Here is a 21,617-nt window from a genome sequence, read left to right as displayed (position 1 = left end):
GCCGTCACCGTAGCTTTTACTGTACAGTACTGCCACTCACTATCGCGGTTTCGGCCGCTTCTAGTCGGGAGCGAGCGAGCAAATATCGTGACATTCTGAAGCCGAGAATAACGGTCAAAATTTGCTACTGGGCTGGGTCTATGCCCGTGCTGTCTCCTTGACAGGTCCGATTCTAGTGACACTTACAGGGCTGGGCTGGGCTGGGCTCATTCTGACCATGGTCTTATTTTTGGCGCAATCAATCAGATCAGATCAGATCAACCCATTTGAGGTTTAGGAGCAAGGAAGAGCAAGGGGTATCATTGGTGACAAGCTGCACTGTAAGGTAAGGTACCTAAGGCAAGGTAAAGTAGGTAGGTAAACTGCTGAGTGTACACCCAATTTGTGAGGGTGCACACCTGTCACCAAGCTTCAGTTGTATTGCTCATAGGTTAGTAGTCATAGCTCTCTCTACCTACCTTACCTTACTACATACAGATACGTGCGTAGTAGCGAAGGTGAAGCATCAAACGTATAAACACCTCCTTCCCCCTCCACCGAAAACATCTTCTCTTCCTTCCTCATCATTCCATCGATCAAACAATCAATCACATTCCTCTTTTGGTTGTCTTGGTTACTTCTCAACCTAGACATCTCATATCATCTTCCCCTCATCCCCCTCATCCTCATAACATCTCACTCATCCTACAAATAAGCTTCGAGCTTCCTCTGTTACCCCTCCATCATATCAACCTTATCAACCATATCTCTTATCTTACCTAACAATTTACCGGCCAATCCGCAATCATGAGCAGCTCCAACCTCCAAAAGCCAATTGACGTGGCTGAATACCTCTTCAAGCGTCTCTACGAAGTCGGTGTTCGGTCTGTTCACGGTGTTCCCGGCGACTACAACCTCGTCGCCCTCGACTATCTTCCTCAATGCAACCTCAAGTGGGTCGGCAGTGTTAACGAGCTTAACGCTGGTGAGTTTCATCATGACTTCATCAACAGACCTCAAAACACCATATCACTAACATAACAACCTTAGCCTACGCTGCTGATGGATATGCCCGTGTCACCAAGATGGCTGCTCTCATCACCACCTTCGGTGTTGGTGAGCTCTCTGCCGTCAACGGCGTTGCTGGCTCTTACTCCGAGCACATCCCCGTCGTCCACATTGTTGGATGCCCTTCTACCATCTCTCAGCGTGACCAGATGCTTCTTCACCACACTCTCGGAAACGGTGACTTTGATGTCTTTGCCAACATGAGCGCTCAAATCTCTTGCAACGTCGCCAAGCTCAACAAGCCCTCCGAGATTGCCGAGCAGATCGATACTGCTCTCCGCACTTGCTGGCTCCGCTCTCGCCCCGTCTACATCATGGTCCCTACCGATATGGTCCAGGAGAAGGTTGAGGGTGCTCGACTTGACACCCCCATCGACCTGTCTGAGCCTCAAAACGACCCCGGTAACGAAGACTTCGTCGTTGATGAGATCCTCAAGGCTATGTACGCTGCTCAGCGCCCTGTCATCCTTGTCGACTCTTGTGCTATCCGCCATCGTGTTGTCAAGGAGGTTCACCAGCTCATTGACAAGCTCGACCTTCCCGTCTTTGTTACCCCCATGGGTAAAGGTGCTGTGAACGAGGACCATCCCAACTATGGTGGTGTCTTCGCTGGCGACGGCTCTCATCCCGCTCGTGCCCAGTCTATCGTTGAGGGCTCTGATCTCCTTCTCACCATTGGCGCTCTCAAGAGTGACTTCAACACCACCGGTTTCTCTTACCGCACATCACAAATCAACTCTGTTGATTTCCATAGCACTCACTGCAAGGTCCGCTACTCCACATATCCCGGCGTTGCCATGCGTGGTGTCCTCCGCAAGATCATCGACCGAGTCGACCCCAAGTCTATGCCCGCTCCTTCTATCCCTGAGGTCAGAAACGAGGTCGAGAAGAACACCGACGGCTCTGAGATCATCACACAGGCCTGGCTCTGGCCCCGTGTCGGCGAATACCTCATCCCCAACGACATCGTCGTCACTGAGACTGGTACCGCTAACTTCGGTATCTGGGACACTCGACTTCCCCGCAATGTCACCGCCCTCAGCCAAGTTCTCTGGGGCAGCATCGGCTGGTCCGTTGGTGCTTGCCAGGGTGCTGCCCTCGCTGCTAAGGATGCTGGCAAGGAAGGCCGAACAATCCTCTTTGTTGGTGATGGATCTTTCCAGTTGACCGCTCAGGAGCTAAGCACCATGATCCGACATCACCTCAAGCCCACAATGTATGTTTTCAAGACTGATCATCCTCTCCGTCTTTTACTGACTCTTGTTCTAGTTTCGTCATCTGCAACGATGGTTTCACCATTGAGCGATTCATTCACGGTATGGATGCTGTCTACAACGACATCAACAACTGGAAGTACAAGGACCTCGTCAGTGTCTTCGGTGGCGAGAAGACCTGCAAGACCTTTCAGATCAAGACCAAGACTGAGCTCAACGAGCTTCTCACCGACAAGGAGTTCAACGCTGCTGAGTGCTTGCAATTCGTCGAGCTCTACATGCCCAGAGAGGATGCTCCTCGCGCTCTCATCATGACTGCCGAGGCCAGTGCTAGGAACAACGCCAAGAAGCACTAAATGGTTACTCGAGAGAGTGTGAAATTTGATAGACAGGGTTTTGGAAAACGTTCCTGGAGAACATAATAATGATTTAAGTGGTTTATGGTTTATACTATAGAGTGGCGGACGATGGTCTATGTTTCATGTACCTCAAATTGAAAAGCGATTTTCTTCTGTCTTTAATATTCTCTAACATGACTGGTGATGGCTAACTATATTATTGGTAGTCGACAACTTGGTGACGCGTTTGTCTCAACGTTTTCGTTCATACTTCACTGAGATAATTTGAAATTACAGCATAATTTATGAGCTAGCTAACCTTTTATCTCAAAGTCTGTGCCATCTAGAGATGTGAGCTGTGATATACTTCATCATGCGGGATCTGAAGTCTCTGGGTTATTAGGATTTTACACTCAATGGCATCTTAAGCCACATTCATCCACTCTTTTCTAATCAAATCGAATCAGTATAAGAGACATTCATTTATGGCAAATAAAATACATCAGTATAGTTCAGAAATATCTGTTTTAGCTTTCTCTCGTCAAATATTGATCTCCTTTCTCAACTATAAACGGCACCAATCAGCACACGTGATTCGCCTCGGCCAAAATTCTCCACGCGCAACGACCTAGCTCAACAGCAACAAGACTCACTCTCCTAGCTTCATTTTGAAAAGACTCCTGCGGCATCACGAATATCTATTTGCATATATTTTATCAATCACAATAGGATATCAGACGTGATCATGAGTGACGGAGCTGGAAAGCGAAAGCAGGGCCCAGGAAGCAATGGCCCAGCTACCAAGAAGAGCAAAGTAAGCAAATACGGAGCCATTATCGGCGATCAGGCTCTTGCTTGACCCCGGGAGGCTGTTTAATGGCTCTATTGAACAGACCGGGCTAACATTCGAGAAGGGAGGCAGTGGTGGTAAATGGCAAACGCCACACCAAAAAGCCAGGAAAACTGAGCAGGTCGAGCTTGGTAGGACTTTGGAGGTCAACGATGCCGGAATTTGGGTAACTTACGCGAGAGGAATGAAGGGCAAAGCGATTACGGAGTTTAAGAACCTTTGTAACGAGGTATGGCATTCGGTCATGATACCCTTTCAGTCTATTGGACGGGTTGGTAAACTAACGTGTTTCAGTACGGAGAGTCACTGTTCGGAGTGAAGCCCCCGGACGAGGATGGAGACAAGGACGAGGATGATGAAGATGCCGGTGATATTGAGGCGTCTATCGAGAAGGAGTTGGCCAGCATGGCACAGCCAAAGCCCAAGGCGAAGCAGACCTTCACACCCATCGGGACTGGCCTCGACTGCGTCTTCTTCATGAAGACCGTCAAGCCCGTTGATCCTCTCAAGCTTGTTACTAAGGCCTCTCAGGATGCCAAGGACTGCCCGGATCCTATGCAACGCAAGACCAAGTACATCAACCGCTTGACGCCTATCTTTGATACGGACAAGGCGACAGACAAGGGTATTGAACGCGTGGCCCGCAGCGTGATGGAGCCTCACTTTGAGCTGAAAAGCGAGTCGGGAGAGGAAGCTTCCGCAGAGCCCGCTACATCAGAGCAAGATGGTGAGGGGTCTGCAGCCTGCACGGTAAGTAGACAATGTGATTCGCGGAAAGCATCGTTATTTGAAGCTGACGATGACCCCTTCAGTACGCCATCAGGTATAACATCCGGAATCACACCGCCTTCAAGTCGAGCGAGGTGATCAAGAAGATTGCGGACTTGGTCAGCCCTAAGCACAAGGTCAACCTGACGAGTCCCGACAAGGTGGTATTGGTTGAGATTTTCCAGGTAAGCGGCCCCTCCCCTCGCGTATTGGACCTATCGCGATGGCAATTGACTAACTAGCGTTGAGACGTTCTGCGGAGTCTCGGTTGTTGATGGCAAGGAGAGCGAGGAGCTGAAGCGTTACAATCTCAATGAGCTGTACAAGGTGGCCCTGGAGGATAAGAAGCAGAAGGGAAAGCCTGAAGGCGAGGGAGTCGCGGAATCAACGTAAGCTAGCTTTTGAGCCACTCGCGTATGAGAGGTGTGTTTGCCAATGGATAGTATTAGACATTCCAGACGAACCAAGGCCCTTTTGCCTCATGGCTACACAGAGGAGACTGTTGGGGTCTGATTCGAGCAGGATCACTTAGGTTTCAACGTGGTGTGGTGTCAGACATCTATCCATCCATCCATCCATCCATCCACAGTCGGTGGAAATATGCCATGGCTATCTGCAAAAATGGAATTTCGATGTCCGAAGTTCCGTGCTTAGGAAGCCAAGCATTTCATGTATCCAATCCATTTGGGGGTATGGATGGGGTCCCGTAACAAACTCAACAGGGAGGATTGACGATACGACGCCCAAACTGCAGGGTTTCTCTTCCCCAAGGAGTTGGAAAGGTCACACGGCGATGGGGATGGCGAGGGATCGGCATATATCGGTGAATAGAATGGGATTTTGTACCAGAGTATCATGAAGGTCATGCAAGTGAGTGATGAAGCGTTTCAGCGACTACTGGCCAACGGTGGAGAAGTCTATTTGCTGCTATTATGGGGTGAGCTACTAGGCGCGCTCTATCGTGTCTAGCTCTCAAGCTACCCCGAGATTAGGGATCGAGAGATGGGCTTTGGCGCACAGCTCAGGAGATTGATCAGTCGTGGCTTTGTTGCACACGGGATGTGGGACGTGCTGTAAGGCTAAGCCAGGCAAAGAAGTGTGCAGTCTATGTATATATCTTATGGCACTTGGTGAAGTGAGAGATGAAGGGGTGACATTCTCTGCATGCTTTGACAAGGAGTCTGAAGTATAATGATCAAGGTCATGGTTGAAGTTGAGGTTGAAGTTGAAGTGGGTATGGTGTACCCATATGCGATGCTAAGGTTTCGTCGAAACAGGTTGAGGCCCTCGTATGTATGTACCTTGAATATGTCACGTCACATCGAAAACAAATCGAAGTCCATGACCATCAGAGATTTCGATGACTTGAGATTTTCGGCCCCGAAGTTACGGGCCAGTTGTCCTTGGCCTGTCCTTGTGCTCCCGGTACATTCCCGTGTTGTTAATTAAAGAAAAACGGGTGTGGCTGAAGATGGGTTTGTCTTGGTGCAGTTTTACTGGTAGGGGCTGAACAAGACAGCGGAATCTTCAGTGGTGGATTTGGATCCAATACGATACGATAATATGATGATGATGATGATGATGATGATGATGATGAGGGTATGGAGTAAGTAGTTAGTCTAGGCTGCAGTATAAAAACTAGAGTCTAGACAGGGGTTGTTTGCGTTAGCGGAATGTGACCCAGGTCAGCTTCGCTTGTGGTAGCCAATCATAAAATTCCCGACTCGCTTCTCGATGCAAGCCAGAGGCTTCGTCAATTAGAGTCTGACATTCCGCTCTTTTTTTTTTTGGGGGGGGGGGGTTCTTCTCTTTCTCTTGCAAGGGCGACGGGCGCATGATATAATGTCATCTGATATATGTCGACTCTCACCAAAGTGTTTTTAGTATACAGTCAGTCACGGTTGCGGTTGCGGTCACGGTCAGTATTCCAAGGGAATGGTACCCGAGGTCAGAGACTGCAAATGTGGTGCTATCTACCTACTAAGCTTGGCTGGGCTCGATAGTGGTATGTAGTTGGAATGCCTCGCTTCAAGATTCGCAAAATGGTCCAATGGCCGTGCGGTTCTCGTTCCGATCCGCGCTTCTCGATGTCGATCTCTTGAGACTATTTTCCTGTACCTTACTTAGTAGCTACCGAGCAAGCACACTAGGTATACATACTATAGAACCACCTCACTAACTTCAGCTCATAACCAAGTACAGTCAGCAGAGCCCTACAGTATAGAAGGACTGAGGTTGCAGTTTGCATTCTGCCCGTCTTCGATGCTTCTTCTAGTCGTTCGGAGTCTATTCCGTCCTCACCTCTTGGCGTAATACGTACGCAGAAAAGAGGCTTGAACTAAGGCTGCGGGCGTCTTTCTACTCGGTAACCCCCTTGTTCCTTGTTCCTTGTGCTGCATACTAGATCTATGTACACTTCGTCTTCCGTGGTCTTCTAAAAAGTTTCGCTTGCTTGGCTCCTGGCTAGGTACCTACCCCAGGAGATGCTTGTGGGTTTCGGCTTCACCGTTCCGGCGGGATCGAGTGTCTATCCGTAAGAGATGTGTTGTTATTGTTGTTATATGTCATGTACATACATACATAGATCCTTGCTTGCTTGATGCTATGGATATCACCATATGATACGGTCAAGAATGGCTTTGGCTTGTATTTTTTTTTCCCCTTCTTCCTTTGATATATTTGTTGTCCTTATGATTGAGTGGCTTCGTCTGCTCTTCGTCTGCTCTTCATCTGCTCCAGCCAAGCAAGTATCTATCTGTTTGTTCTATATTCAGTCAGCAGTTGATTATCACTGTTATTCAAGGTTGTTGCAGAATACTACAAGACTAAACAAAAGTGCCTCTGGCCCTTCAGTTACTGGCTCGCTACGTCGACCATTTACATTTTCCGTTTACGCCCCCGTCTTTTTGCTCGGTTCTCTATTCCGCTCTCGCTCGTTCGTTCGTTTGCAAGCGTGGACCCTTCTCCTGTAGGGTCCATCCCTTGGCTACTAACTAACTAACTAGTTAGTTAGTTAGCTTCTTTGCATTCCCCATGATTCTCGCTTGCTTCTGCTTCTACGTCTTGATATCGCTCGTCATGGCCAGTTTCGCTGGCCAGGCGGTGACATTCTATCCCTGTATATTCCGCCTTTTTGTGCTTCTATCCATGTAAATACTCTGTCTGTCTGTCTATCGTTCGTCCATTCACTGCATGCACCCACCCACCCATCATCATCATCATCCTCCTCCTCCTCCTCCTCGTCACTTATTCTCGGACCCGAGAGATATGCTGGCGCAACCGTTGTCTGTCAATCCTTCTTATGCCTCTTCCTCCTGTTTTCTGATTAGCTCTCTTTGCCTGCCGGGTTTTCATTTCATTGTTCTTGCATTTGCATACGCATAAGTCGTTCGAGAAGGCGAATCTAGCTTCTGTATCGCGGAAGCTAATAACAACCTCCACTACCACACTACATCCTTCATCTACCCTCTCTATCCTGATCCTTCTCATATATCACTTTCTACCACTTGCCCTATATCTATCTACTCAGTCTTCCAGATAATTACCTGTCGTCGGCACTTCTTCATATCTGTCATCCTTCCTTACTCAGCTATAATAGACGGCTAGTTTAAGAGTCTACTTGCTCTCATCATCGAAACTTCTGTCTCATCTCGTGTTGCAGAGTATCCTGTCAGGCATAATAGAACATAGTGTTCTCTCTCCTCTATATACTAAAGGCTATCGCCTACTTAAAGCCGTTCTCTCCGACTCTCTCCGCCTCGTCAGCGCTTCAACCTACATAGCAGATCAGATCAGCCGTTCTCCTGAATATCGCATCCTGCATATATATCCTCTTCCCTATGACTCGAATGTCGTACCAATGCACCTTTCGGGACGACGGCAGTCTACCCCTCCTGAGCCATTGTGTTGCGCAAAAGAGCTGCAACCTTGTACATGACAATATCCCCCGTTCGGCCCGAAACCTGACCTCTACTGAGCCCTCTCCAAACGCCTCTATCTCCCCCTCCTCCTCTTCTTCTTTGACCTCTACTCTCAGTCCCATGGCGGCTGCTCCGCCAGAGAGTTCTGTCCTCTCCCTGCTCAACGGCATCAGCCCTCGTCTGGCGGTAAAGGAACTCGAGGTTGTTCCTTCGGCTCGACTGCAGCGTCTTTATAATGTCAAGGTTACAGAGGGTCCGAGTCTTCTATTGGCGCTACCCCCGCCTGCGGTTATACGGTTGCTACGCTCTGAGAAGTCAACCCTTGGTACAGAAGCTGCTGTGCTCAAGTGGCTTTCCGCTGTTGCAAGAGAGAGGAAAATCTGCTCTGACGCCGGGGCTAAAGAACCTACAAGCAGGACAGTTCAAACCCTTCTGGTGAATGAGACCGATCCTCAACTGTTGGCTGGATACTTACCTACCCTTGTTCGGCATGAGTCTATTGGTGGTGTACTCCCAGTTGAATATAACCTCATCCGGCCGCCAAGAGGCACTCCCATATCCGCACTATCAGGCCCCCTGGTCTCCCGCGAGCAATGGACAGTGGACTTCCAAACAGGCCAGCTACTCCGTCGGATATCCAGCCAGGTTTCACCTACCAGGAGATTTGGTATTGCCGCTGATGTCCTTTCAGTACCTCCCTCAGTTGTCCATCACCCCCCACGACGTTTTGAAGGAAGCTTGACTGATTCAAAGGGTGCTGACTCCTGGAGAGTAGCATTTCATAGTCTGTTGGAATCGGTCCTTCGAGATGGAGAGGACTTGACCATTATGTTCAATTACAATAACATTCGACACCATTTCGAGCGTTTCCAACATCTGCTTGATGCAGTAACGAAACCGCGACTTGTTGTCTTAGATGCCGGCGAAGACTCCAATACATTAATACACCGCCCATACGAGAGCGAGAAGAAATCTCACATACTCCCTAAAGAGGGTCAGCCACAACCGAAATTAGGAAAAGGGGTTTCGAGGGAACTAGACAATGATGGAAAGGTGCGACAAGACTACAGGATAGGCTTTCCGGATGATACCAGCAGAAAGGAGGAATACATGATAGCAGACGAGCCAAGCCAAAACCCCATCGAAGTAACTGGTTTACGACAATGGAGCAACTGCGTCTTCGGTGATCCCCTCATGGCCACCGTCTTCAGCAAACGACCACATCTTTCAGGTGATTTTTGGCGAGGCTTCGACAACCCACTACCAGGTGAAACGACGGCAAGCATCATCGAAGATCGGGACAATGCACACATTCGCATGCTGCTCTACGAGTGCTATCACGCGGTGGTCACTCTAGTGGGAGAGTACTACAGGCCGCAGACCGACAGCAGCATGAGAGAACTTGCAGCTCGAAAACATCTCGGCAATGTGCTGGCTCGGCTTGAAGAACTTGATGATCGAGGCCAGCAACGGCGTAGGCGTATGAGTGGTGAGATGTCACCTGCGAAGAGACCGCGCTCTGGACAGGAGAGCGAAGAAGATAGCGAACCTTGATTATATACGACCATATTTACAGGCCACTAGCTGTATGTGAGCAGTGCGAGTAATACACGAATAGATACATAATATGATCACCTCACCGAAGCATGATTGAATGCAAGAATTATATTTCGTGAATAAAATGAGCAACATGTCCATCGACAAACTATGCTCTTGCTTTTCCCTTCCCTTTTGCTGAGCCATGGCCAATCTCTTCGTCCTCCTTTTCATTCTCATCCTCTTCGTCTCGTGGTAGTTGAAAGCCCATCATACCCAACAAGTTACCAGTCGGTCCAGCCATACCAGCCTGGCTCTTGAAACTTTCGAGTAAGTTCTTTGCCAGGTTGTAGTCAATATCGACTTCGTCATCGCTGTTCTCTTCTTCTTCTTTGATGTCTGCTAGGCTACTCTCTCCCTCTTTTTGAGTTACATCCTTGAGACGGGTTTGCTTCTCGACAGGGTCGAGCTTGAGCGCACCAAACTGGTTGAGCTCTGCTTCGAACTCCGTGGTAAGCTTCTGGATCTCTTCGTCCTCTTCGTCAATTACAGGGGGTTTGGGCTGAGTCGCGGCCTTCTTTGTCGTGTTTGTGGTTGGGCCTGTGGATGGTAGACCCATCATTTCTCTCATCATCTTAGCGAACTCCTCCTCGTCAAAGCTAACCTCCTTATCCTCGGATTCGCTGTCGTCGTCGAATTCGTCGTCGTCGTCATCATCGTAATCCATTTCGTCAAGTTCTGCGCCGTCCATTCCAGCACTGTCATCATTCAGAAATGCCTCGAAGCGAGACACAATCTTCCGAAGGTCAGATTGCGTATTCGCATCTCCAAAGCCTGACTTGGAATTGGAGGAAGCGTTCTCTCTTTTGCCATCCAATTCCTTCTCGAAGTCTTGGTAGTTGATGTCCATCCATGCTTCGCTATCATCACGGTCGTGATCCGTCCATGCTTTGATGTCTTCATCCGAGGGGAGAGCCTCGTTGCCATCCTCTAAGAGATCCTCAAGTTCGATAGCAAGCTCGCGGACAACTCTGCTTTTGCTCTTTTCAGCATTCGCAGCCAGCATTTCGAATCCACATGTGAGCTTCATCCCAATATCCAATCTCGCCATGACTGTGTCTGCCTCGCCTGAAGGAGCTTCTTTCTGCCCTTTCCGAAGGACTTCGCTCCAACTTGGCGGGGCATCAAACCGTTGAGATCGCAACTGAGCGAAAAGTACCTTACTGAACCTGACAGATACTGTGATGAGGTCCTCTGGAGGGAATGTTAATGGTTGGGTTGGTGAGACTACACGTTTCAAGGCGATCGGGTCCCGGAGATAGAATTCTTCAACTGCTGGTGCAACAGATTTAGGGAGGGAGTGAAGGATATATGCCAACTTCCTCGGGATCGTAATGAGAGAATGGTGTAGAGATTCACTGATCTGCCTTGGGTACTTCTCAAGTCTGTAGAAGGCTTCAGCTTCGACGAAACCTGAGTGAGCAAGTGCATCTCGTTTCGATTTGATCACCTGGACTGCGTCCGGTAGTTCAAGATGGCGAGCTCTGAGTCCCTCTCCATCTTTGACGGGGATAAGAAGAAGGTTTCCTTTGTTGATCCAGGCTCGGTTGTTATCAATCTCGGGGTTCAACCATCTGGGCAGCACATTGGCTGCTTCGACAAGGAGGAACTCGCCGTCTGTGTCAAATACTCGGATCCAGAGGTTAGGTTGGGACTTCGATAGTTCTCTTAGTATGTATACGATGAGCCATTCGTCTTCTACGGCATCGCTATAATCAGTGATACCATGGAGGTACAACAGTCCTATCAGAGATGTTAGCGGGTATCTTGAAAGTGGTGGACGTTATAAGGATGACACTCACCATTTTCATTTTTAAGGGTCAGATTGAATTCATCTTTTTGCCATATGTAATCTTTGGTAAGTGTGGTAGCAAGGTCTATGGCAGACTTTCGGAAAATCTCGATTTGTGCAAGCTGCTTGCGAATGTCGACTTGAGGGTCTATGAAAAAGAGAAGGTACTCGACGCAATTATCTGGCAGTTGATTCTTGAAGTTTGCCTCTTCCGCACCGCCTGTTTGTGGAGGGAATTCCTCTTCTTCTATAATTGGCGACCTGAATGACATGACTTTTGTATGATGCCATCAATCAACTGCATATCCTGATGAGTTGTCGAGGGAGGCTTAGGTTGGGGTTATTTATATACGAGAGCTACCGGGTAAGCAACCTGCAGCGATGTTGGAATTCTGTGTCATTTACGACAAATATGCGCTAGCCCTGTTCTGGACAATGTCTCCACTTTATGGAAGACACGCTTGCTACGTCTCGTCCACCCCAGACGCGTATAGTGGGATACTTCGGACGCAACTACCATTCTTTGGCCATGTCTGATCGCAACAATTATTGGTAATACAGACTGAACAGCCCTTGTCGCCTCTCGTTCACGACGCTCTTCAAACAAGTCTGTCTCTTACCAAAGAACATATACCGGTTGCCCTACGACAAAACTTAACAGCCTTGTAATCAATCAATCCATCACGAGGCTGCCGTGAGCATCGCAGCCATGGCACCCACCAAGAGATCGCGACGAGACGTTGAACAAGAGGACGATGTCATAGTAGATGTACGACAAGCGCGATCTAACTTCTCGAGAGAAGATACCGTAAGGAATACACCAACCGCCCCCATGCAGCATGCAATCTAACTCTTGTACTATCACAGAGAAAGCGTGCCAGAGTAACCGTAGACGACAGCCAGACGAGGGGAACCCCCCAAAGAGAACATACGCCGAGTGGCCAAAGCGAAGATGACGAAGACCGCAGAAATATGGCCGCACCACCACAAACGCAATACGAGATCATGCGAGACAATGGCTTCAAACATCTAGAGCACGCTGACTGGGACGACCAGCAAGCGACTCAGAAGCTCGCCAAGCGGGTCATCAATCTTGGCAACAATGTAGTATCGGAGAGTGGTATCATCGAGAGCATTACCTGCTTCAACTTTATGTGCCACGAGCGATTACATGTTAACCTAGGGCCACTGATCAACTTCATTGTCGGAGAGAATGGTAGTGGAAAGAGTGCTGTTCTAACCGCACTAACACTTTGTCTGGGTGGCAAGGCTAGCGATACCAACCGAGGTGGAAGTCTCAAGTCCTTTGTCAAGGAGGGTTGCGAGCAGGGTAGCTTGGTCGTCAAGATCAAGAATGCCGGTTCAGATGCCTACCAGCCCGATATCTATGGCGAAACCATCATTGTTGAGCGCCACTTCTCTAAATCGGGAAGTAGTGGTTTCAAGATCAAAAGTGCCCTGGGTAGAATCATCTCAACCAAGAAGCAGGAGGTAGATGAGATATCAGAATGGTACGCGCTACAAATAGGCAATCCCCTCACCGTTCTGTCACAGGACAACGCGCGACAGTTTCTCAACGCCGCGACTCCAGCCCAGAAGTACAAGTATTTCGTGTCTGGTGTACAACTAGAGCAGTTGGACAACGACTACAGGATGTCACAAGACACGCTTGACAAGACCCTCATACTGAGAGATGATTTAAATGCCAAGATCGAAGAGGTTAAAAAAGAGTCGGAAGCCGCACGCCGGCTTGCCGAAGCCGCGCAAAAGAACAAGAATCTTCGCGAAAAGGCGCGGCATTACATTAATCAACTGGTCTGGTCTCAGGTCGTCGAGCAGGAACGTCTCCTGGAGGATTGCGAAAAGGAAATCACTAGACGGAATGAGAGCATAACCGAGGCGGAAAAAAAATGCGAATCATCGACCCAAGCCCTTGAGAATGTCAACGAGAGGATCGAGAGGCTTTGGCAGGCAAAGGAAGAGATTGAGAGTGATCGAGATACATTCAAGGAACGCATCGACAACGCCACAGCTGCTTACCGAAAGGCGCAAAAGGAGGAGTCAGAGCTGCTCATGGAGGAACGAGATGCCTACCAACGCCTGAAGACAGCCAAGGACGATATGAAGGCCTGCCAGCGCAAGATTCAGGACGAAGAACGCCGGCTAGGCGAATCGACAGGAAATGCCCGCACACAAAAGGACAACGAGCTAGAAAATGCACGAAAGAGGGAACAGCTCTTAAAGGAACAGATAGACGAAATTCAAAACGAGCTTCCTGACCTTACAGCACGACTTGGCGAGGCTGAGCAGCACTTCAAGAGACTCTCACACAACAAAGACCTCAAACGCAAAGAGATCGTGTCAGTGGAGCAACAAGTTCGAGAACTCAAGGCCGCTACTGGAGGTCGTTTCGATGGTTATGACAGAGAGATCAAGGACCTCGTCAAAGCCATCGAGAATGAGAGAGGATGGGAGCAGAAACCTGTCGGGCCTATTGGAGCGCATATCCGACTTTCAAAGCCGGAATGGTCAGGGATCCTAGAGCGAACACTCGGCGAAGGACTGAACGCGTTCGTTGTCAGGAGTAAATCGGATCAAACGAGACTCGCAAATTTGATGCGTCGATTTCGCCTGAAGAGACAGCCCCCAATCTACATTGCCTATGGAGGCAGGATTGACACAAGTACCCAGGAGCCTGATCCTAGATTCGATACCATGTTGAGCGTTCTTCAGTTCGACGACGACATTGTCCGATCGCAACTCATTATCAGCAACCAAATCGAGAAAATCATTCTCATTCGTGATCGAGTCGAAGCTGAACGGGTCATGGTTGAAGGTGCAGCTCCGCGTAACGTGAGTGCTTGTCTATGTTTTCACGATGGTCGTGGGAAGCGAGGATGGGGCCTCAGACTCACCAACCGGAATGGATCTGTTGGTACAAGTCCAGTCCCACCGTACACGATGCGTCCTAGGATGCAAACAGATGCTGGTCAGCAGGTTGAGATCCAAGAAGAAAACCTCAAACACTTGGGTCAAGAAATGGCTGAGATAAATCGCGATGAGCGACAGGCTCAACAAGCAGTTCAGCGATGCAGAACAGAGCTTGATAATCAACGGAAAAATGTCAAGAGGTATGAGGGCGATCTTCGTAGAACGCAAGCTGACATGGAACGTGTGCAAATGGAGTTGGACGCATTCGATGGCGTTGATGACAGACTCAATATATTGCGAGCTGAGCTCGAGTCCAGACGATCTGAGGAGGAGCAGCTTGGAAACCAGTATGGAGAAATGGGACTGGCGAAGCGAGAACTCAAGCAAAAGGCGGAGACAGCTCGGCGAAAGCTTGAGGAGGAAAAGAACGAGCAAGAGGACTGGCAAAACCGAGTCGACAAAGCAGCGCAGAAGGTTGCGACATCTGAAACCATGAGGAAGTCGATTCTAGCGGAGAAGAATGGTGCTTTCGAGGTTCTTGACATCGCCAGAAACGAACGGCGACGTGCCGAGGAAAAGAGGGATAGGAAGGCCGAAGAAGTTGCCAACTTCATAGAGCAGGCCAGGCAAACAGCACCGGAGCGAGTTCACATTCCGGATAACGAGACACACAGCAGCATCGAGCAGAAATACACCAAAATTCGAGAACAAATCAAGCAGAGAGAGTCACGACTTGGAGCATCAGACCAACAGATTTACGACCGAGCAAAAGAAGCCCAAGAGAAATTTGAAGATGTTCAGAGACAGACGCAGGATCTTGATGATACTATTGTGGCTCTCAAGCATGCTATTGGGAATCGCCTAGAACTCTGGCGCAAATTTCAGCGCCAGATCAGTGCGCGAATTCGCATCCAATTCAATTACCTTCTCAGTGAACGAGGTTTCCGTGGCAAAATCGACCTCGACCACAAAGCTCGTAAGGTCTTTCTCCAGATTGAGCCAGATGAGACACGAAAAAGCTCAGCTGGAAGGAATACGAAGACTCTGTCAGGCGGTGAAAAGTCATTTTCATCGATATGCATGCTTCTATCAGTTTGGGAGGCGATTGGCTCGCCTATACGTTGTCTTGACGAGTTTGACGTCTTCATGGACAATGTGAATCGCGCCATCAGCACGAATATGCTGGTGAGTAATCCAGTATCCGCCGTGGAAGAGATTGAAGGCAGCTAACAGAGAATGTGTAGGTGGACGCTGCTCGTCGTTCGGTTTCGAGACAGTACATCCTTATTACCCCTAATGCTATCGAAGGTCGGGCACGGTTAGACAAAGACGTCAAGATCATTCGGTTTGTATCCCCTCATTGACTGCAAGATTGAGTATTGACGACTCTTTTCAGGCTAACGGACCCTCGTCAACGAACCCTTGACAATTTCCAGTAAAAGATGTAGTATACTTGACACGGGCATCTTGGAGTTGGGCGTCAGGCGGAACATGGATTTTTATGGAGGCGCTTTGAGGATGGGCAGACAAAAGCATTTGAGCATTGTGGAGTTTGTTATGAGTGATACCACCATACTTTGTCGGAATGGATTTTGTACAGATTTGAGCAATGCCTCGCCTTGGTCCTCAGGTAACGTCAGCGTTAGATGTCATTACAGCATGCGCCTGCTGAGGCCTCTATCTATAGATAATGGTACACACGTCTCATACATTATTTTACAACTGCATCTTCCTTTCTGGCCAGTCCCCTTAAACTCTGACACCCTTGCTCCTTAGTATATTCACACCAGCGCTGAGTGTGTAACCGGCCCACTGACCGAATGATCCGACCATGCCGCCGATGAACTTGACCTCGCCTAGTCTTCGCTGAAGGAATTGCCTTGTCTCGACGAAATCAGGAGATCGGTCGTTGGTCATGAATAGCTCACTTGTGCTGTATATCATGGAGAGGGTGGCACGCTTGGTGTACCATGAAGGGTCGACGGCCTTGTCACCGGCAAGGAACCAAATTTCATCGGAAAGCTTTGCTAGCTCCTTTACGGATTCGGGTATGTAACTGGGCTGAGCCATGATGGCCAATGCCTATGAAGCGGAAACGTAAGTAAGTTGTAACATGAAAGCCAGGGCACGTATCTTACCTCTTGCCAACGATCCAAAACCAACTTGTTACCCAAAAGTCTCTCCCAAGTCAACTCCCCCACTCTCGCCGAGATGCCAGGCTGATTGGGATCGGGAAATAGTTCCTGGCTTCGAGCTGCTAAGGCCTCTCGCTGGGTAACAAGATGATATCGAATTAGGCCAAAGGCACCATTGGGGATGACGCTTGCGCTGATGTCAAGGTAGCCAGCGTCTCTTGCACCGCAACCAAGAGCCTTCTGTGAGAAGCCATGTTCCGGGACGTGTTTATAAGCAGCAGCGAGGATGGACTTTTCAGCATCGCCAAATGCTCCTGGTGGTGGTGGGTGATCGTATGAGTGGAAGGGTCGGCGGGCAAGGTTTTGTGTTAGCCTCGAAGTACGCAAGGCTGATCTTGGTAGCACTCTCATGTACGTCGACATATTGAATGATCTGGCAAGTTAATTATAAATTAGCCTAGATGAAGATTCCTGCTTCATCAAAATGGGTCAATTTTTTGGTGTTGTGTTGACGTTGGCGATTTGTTTTAGATGCTTTACCGTCTTGTCCAATCACGCTGTCCTTTTGCCCCAGAGTGGACCGCGCCCGGTGGAAGCGCTTGGACCACCCCCGGGAGCTGTAGATTGTTACGGCGGGTTTAGTTCCGCCCGATGCACTCACTCACGCACGCACGCACGTACGGGATCGGCAGATGTTGTCAAGGGGTACGTACTGTACTTTCATGATTTCCTTAGTTGCAGATGCAGACTAGAGCAGCTGACTGACTGATACAATACGATACTCAAACCACAGGAAATGGCACGGCATTGATACTGGACAGTTTCGTGAAACTGTCCATAGAAAATGCCTCATGTGGTGCGAACTACAGTCTAACGTGATCAATATACATACAATATCCGAGCTTCGATTCCGTTGAATCACGGTGCTGAAGCGTGTACCTAGACATTCTCGGTTTCGGGAGTCGGATAAGCAAGAATTAGCCTCATGTTCGGTCCCCTCGAGTACTTAGACGATACTGGGCAGAGTCTTGCTATCTTCCTCGAGTTACCACAGGCCTCGTGCATAATAGATGGCGGGGTTCTGGTGGTAGAATGTCGTGCTTTCACTTCCTGTCTCGCATCCCCAGGTGTATGTACAATGCTGGCTCCAGTGTGATATGCTTGTAAACGATATAAACTGCCTGACACCATGCCCTTTCCTGGATCAGACCTTGTCTCGCTAGTGCGAATTCGTTCTTAATCTTCCGGAGGACCCTCGACATAACAGGTTCGCGTCTGGGCTGCCTGGAGACGTACGAGTAGGAACCCTGGAGTTGATCTGGCCATATTAACTCTGCGTCTCGGGCAAATCGTGATGCTCTGCTGCATTTCTCCCAGGGCAAGATCAAGATAAATATCGTCTCCCTGGTTAATGTGCTGCCCTTCAGGCAGGCAACAACGCAGATGTCGTGGAGATTGTAGGCTGGAAGTGCGTGTTGTAGTTGCTCCACATAGGGTGCTGCTAACGGCCTGAGCGTCGTTAGATGCATCGTCTGGGATCCGCTGACAACCTTGATGATCGGAGACGGACTCATTCTCTGGGCTTGTTGGTTGTTGGTCCTGTGCTCTGCAGTAATATGCGCTATTAAAGTATCAAGATCTCAATTCCTCGAGCAGAAAGACAAAAGAGGCCCTTGCTAATTAGTTAGATATGGGTGTTAAGTGCTTGCCCCTCGTGCATCGAGCGGCCTTTCCTATCATCACCAGCCTTCTCTAACCTCGGCGCTTGTTGGTGTCCATGCCAGAGGAGTTGACAATAACGACGACAAGTATTCGGGCAAAGCCTGTATCTGGACTTCGTACCCTTGCTCTAGATGCAACGTACCGTGGAAGGGATGTCAAAAGCTCACTCTTACCAGTTCGACAGACTGGCATGTCGAACCTGGCGAAAAGAGTGAGATTGATGAGACAAAAAAGCTAACAACCCTGATCCTCAACACGTTGCAGAGGGGTTGACTTTGATAAAGCGGAAGTTATTGGCTGGCTTGTCCCGCAACTTGGCGCGATGGCTGTTGTGTAACCACGAAAGTCTTTGTAGGAGGTCAAGGTAGGAGTTGCGCAGGCCAATCACAGTCTTGATTTCATACATTCAGCTACGCAGGCCTTGCCAGCAATGTTGACACAGTTTCGACAGCACCATGTTAAACTGTCCTGCGGTGCTCTGAAACTCACTCGATGTGAGTGATACTGAGCAAGTATACGCACGAGGTGAGAACGCAGGCTGATGAATGAGACGCTGGGTGTTGAGCAGGGGCCACAAGGATTGATGAATATGCCTTGTAGAGAAGGATAAAGAGCTCAAGAGCTCGCGATCATAGTTCAGAGTTCCTGCCTCTCGTATAAGTCAACCCAACAGCATAGACTATGTGGTAAGAGTAAAAGCAAGACAGATCCAAGCTGTAGATACGGAGTCAAAGAGCTTCATACCTCAAGTTGACAATAACCCAAGCACAACAGATCCCTGATGCTGCAAGCGCAACATCTCCTGGTACTTGCTAGTGCACTTGAGCCCAGCAGGCGTAAGAAACGTAGCCCAATGACAGGTGTAGGATCTCATCAGTCTGGGTGTTGAAACCTGGCATCAATGCAATTTCGACTATCGATGCTGGGTCACGGGTAGACGGGAGACTCGAAGACCACGGCGCGGCGATTTGCAAACTGCAATCAATCAACCGATGGAGAACGGATGGTGGGCGAACCCTGAAGAATGCAGGCAAGGATATGTACTTGCACTACTGTAATATCAGGCCGCTTGCAGCACTGTGCAGCGCCGTGCAGACAAAGATGGTCCACCACATGAAGCCAGAGGTTATCACAAATTGCTTACAAAACTAAATATTGATAGAGAAAGTTTGGTGGAAGACTGACGCCAGCCTTTCACACATGTGTTCGATATATCCGCTGGCTTCAAGTTGCAGCGTAGTGTAGTATCGGCTGGGGCTGGCGAGGGAGTTGACTGTCAGTTCGAACCTGTTGGGTTCAAGAACAAGAGCAATTAGGTAGTTGACTGGAAAAGGATTGCCCGAGGCTCGTCACAAGATTCAACTTTAGGAAGAAGAACAAGAAAGCGAGAAGCCGTATCCGTGATGCGAGAAGTTCAAGGTACCCGACGGTTATCAATGAAGCTCAAGTCTGGGCAGGAACAACCTCTAGCTCTTGTTCCGCCTTCCTATTCCTCCCATTGCATCCGTGAATATTTTTAGGTATTCACGCAGCGTGGAAGGAGAAAGTCTGGTCTCTGTGAGGTTACCTACCTTAAGTAGCACGGCTATTGAGGAGTCAATAATACAGCTGCATGTAGTATATCTCCGGCATTACGCTTTGTAGAGCATACACCAAGCTTTCAACGTAACTTGTACGGTACCTCGTGTTATCGTGCTCATGTCCAGTAAGCTTTAGATGTGGAACCCATCACATCCACCGTCCCTGGTCTTACCCTGGCTCCGTGTCCTCATTCGTCGCCTGGTCTCTTCTCATCTCTCACCCAACGCGTTCCTTTCTTTTTACGACACAAGAAGAGGGAGAGAGCGAGAACCTTGAAAGTCAGCACTAAAGAGCCACAGACACCGAAAAGCCACATTCGCCGTCCTCTTGCCGACGTCTCTCCATCGCTGAGTCCCTCAAGACCCCTTGAAAATTTGAAAGCCACCAAAGTCGACACTCTCCCGCCTGGGCGAAAGAAAAAAAAGTCGATCAACCAAACCAGACCATTCCCAAAAGTCGGTACCTAGTACCACCACGCCGCACGCCGAGGCCCTTTTCAGCCCAGCGAGCCAAGCCCAAGCAAGTTTAAGCCCAGCCCAGTCCACGCAACTGTGTGATTCATCCGTGTCGTGCATTTTTTTCAATGCTACAGACGCCATTGTTTAGTTGACTGACCGTGGATCCCTTCAGCTTATCTGGTTTTGGCTTTGCTGCCCTGGTAGTGTGTACCTTGCCTAGTAGCTAGCTGCTCCGTCCTCGTCGCCCCCATAGCTGCTTATCCACGTCCATCGATCACTCGCCATCCTAATATTCCACTACCTTACATTGCCTTACGAAACGTGGACACCTACGGCCCGTCTCCGCTTCCCTACGCCGCGACCTACCTCTCCTAGAAACCGGTCGCGCCCGCTCGTCTACTGTCCGAACTCGCACCCGTCCGTCCTTCGTCACTCACAATACCTACCTACCTCACCAACTTATTACGCGACAAGGCCACCCACCCCATCCAAAAAGGAGCTTTCTCTCTGTACATCCAGACGTACTACGCACACGATTCAAACCGCAGTCACAATGGGTAAGTTGAGGATGTTTCTTGCTTGATTCCTCGTATCGCGGTTTTATATCATGCGCGGCCATTGCTGCTCTTTATATCACCGTGGCTGGCCATAGACACACGCGTCTGCGCCCATCGAGGCAACATGCGTGCCGTTCCTTTGCCGTCTCTGCTCGAGAGTACTGTACCCATTGCCCTCAATGGCCCCTCGAGGCTCGGCGGAATCTGGCAGTAGTCGGCTGCCCCAACCTGTCCATCGTACCCGGAGCCTGGTTGAGCCCAAGTCTATCCATGATCTGAGCATCCTCATCTCAAAGCCCGAACACAACAGATCTTGAACGTGCTCTCAAGCCTTGTCGTCTGTTCCTGCTGTGTCTTGCATCTGTTGTTGTTGTATCTGCGCATGCGCTCCCACTCCTTGGAGTGTCTTCATCAATCAATGTGATACCACCTCTTGCTTGATGCAGCCTCCGAGGTCCCCCATTCCACTCCAACAGACCTCTCCAGCCGCCTCTTCTTTCTCGCGTCGTCTTTCCCCATCCATTGCATTGCATTATCGAGCCCCCTTACCTGCATCTTCCGCCAAGGTCCACTCGACTCTGCCACCACCCCTCCACTAGACAGGTTGACCTCGTCTGGCTACCTCAACCAAGCTACCCTCACTCCCTGTTATTTCAATCACTCTTCCTCTCCTCACCATTTTCCACCGTTGCGCATCTTACGCAGAGG

The 21,617-nt window shown here is 49.4% G+C and overlaps 6 protein-coding genes across 6 annotated transcripts; 4 read left to right on the top strand and 2 right to left on the bottom strand.

The window, feature by feature from the left end:
- Positions 1-786: 786 nt before the first annotated feature.
- Positions 787-2,617, top strand: FMAN_06064 (putative pyruvate decarboxylase; the record flags this gene model as incomplete). Its single annotated transcript, XM_041827203.1, has 3 exons — positions 787-964; positions 1,030-2,263; positions 2,317-2,617. The coding sequence occupies 3 exons, from the start codon at positions 787-789 to the stop codon at positions 2,615-2,617; spliced, it is 1,713 nt and encodes a 570-aa protein (XP_041678189.1).
- A 727-nt stretch (positions 2,618-3,344) lies between these two features.
- Positions 3,345-4,610, top strand: FMAN_06065 (uncharacterized protein; the record flags this gene model as incomplete). Its single annotated transcript, XM_041827202.1, has 5 exons — positions 3,345-3,413; positions 3,514-3,678; positions 3,744-4,199; positions 4,262-4,402; positions 4,467-4,610. 5 exons carry the CDS (start codon positions 3,345-3,347, stop codon positions 4,608-4,610), a joined length of 975 nt encoding a protein of 324 aa, XP_041678188.1.
- A 3,647-nt stretch (positions 4,611-8,257) lies between these two features.
- On the top strand, positions 8,258-9,691 carry FMAN_06066 (uncharacterized protein; the record flags this gene model as incomplete). The annotated part of the gene is made up of 1 exon (XM_041827201.1): positions 8,258-9,691. One exon carries the CDS (start codon positions 8,258-8,260, stop codon positions 9,689-9,691), a length of 1,434 nt encoding a protein of 477 aa, XP_041678187.1.
- A 151-nt stretch (positions 9,692-9,842) lies between these two features.
- FMAN_06067 (uncharacterized protein) lies at positions 9,843-11,797 on the bottom strand (the record flags this gene model as incomplete). The annotated part of the gene is made up of 2 exons (XM_041827200.1): positions 9,843-11,476; positions 11,536-11,797. The coding sequence occupies 2 exons, from the start codon at positions 11,795-11,797 to the stop codon at positions 9,843-9,845; spliced, it is 1,896 nt and encodes a 631-aa protein (XP_041678186.1).
- Positions 11,798-12,234: 437 nt separating this feature from the next.
- FMAN_06068 (uncharacterized protein) lies at positions 12,235-15,895 on the top strand (the record flags this gene model as incomplete). Its single annotated transcript, XM_041827199.1, has 4 exons — positions 12,235-12,333; positions 12,393-15,641; positions 15,701-15,801; positions 15,853-15,895. 4 exons carry the CDS (start codon positions 12,235-12,237, stop codon positions 15,893-15,895), a joined length of 3,492 nt encoding a protein of 1,163 aa, XP_041678185.1.
- A 310-nt stretch (positions 15,896-16,205) lies between these two features.
- FMAN_06069 (uncharacterized protein) lies at positions 16,206-17,002 on the bottom strand (the record flags this gene model as incomplete). Its single annotated transcript, XM_041827197.1, has 2 exons — positions 16,206-16,538; positions 16,595-17,002. 2 exons carry the CDS (start codon positions 17,000-17,002, stop codon positions 16,206-16,208), a joined length of 741 nt encoding a protein of 246 aa, XP_041678184.1.
- Between the last annotated feature and the right edge of the window lie 4,615 nt (positions 17,003-21,617).

Source organism: Fusarium mangiferae (assembly GCF_900044065.1).
Source record: "Fusarium mangiferae strain MRC7560 genome assembly, contig: FMAN_scaffold002, whole genome shotgun sequence".
Taxonomy (NCBI): Eukaryota; Fungi; Ascomycota; class Sordariomycetes; order Hypocreales; family Nectriaceae; genus Fusarium; species Fusarium mangiferae.
The sequence above is the reverse complement of the archived record's forward strand: the minus strand, read 5'-3'. Positions and strand labels throughout refer to the sequence as shown.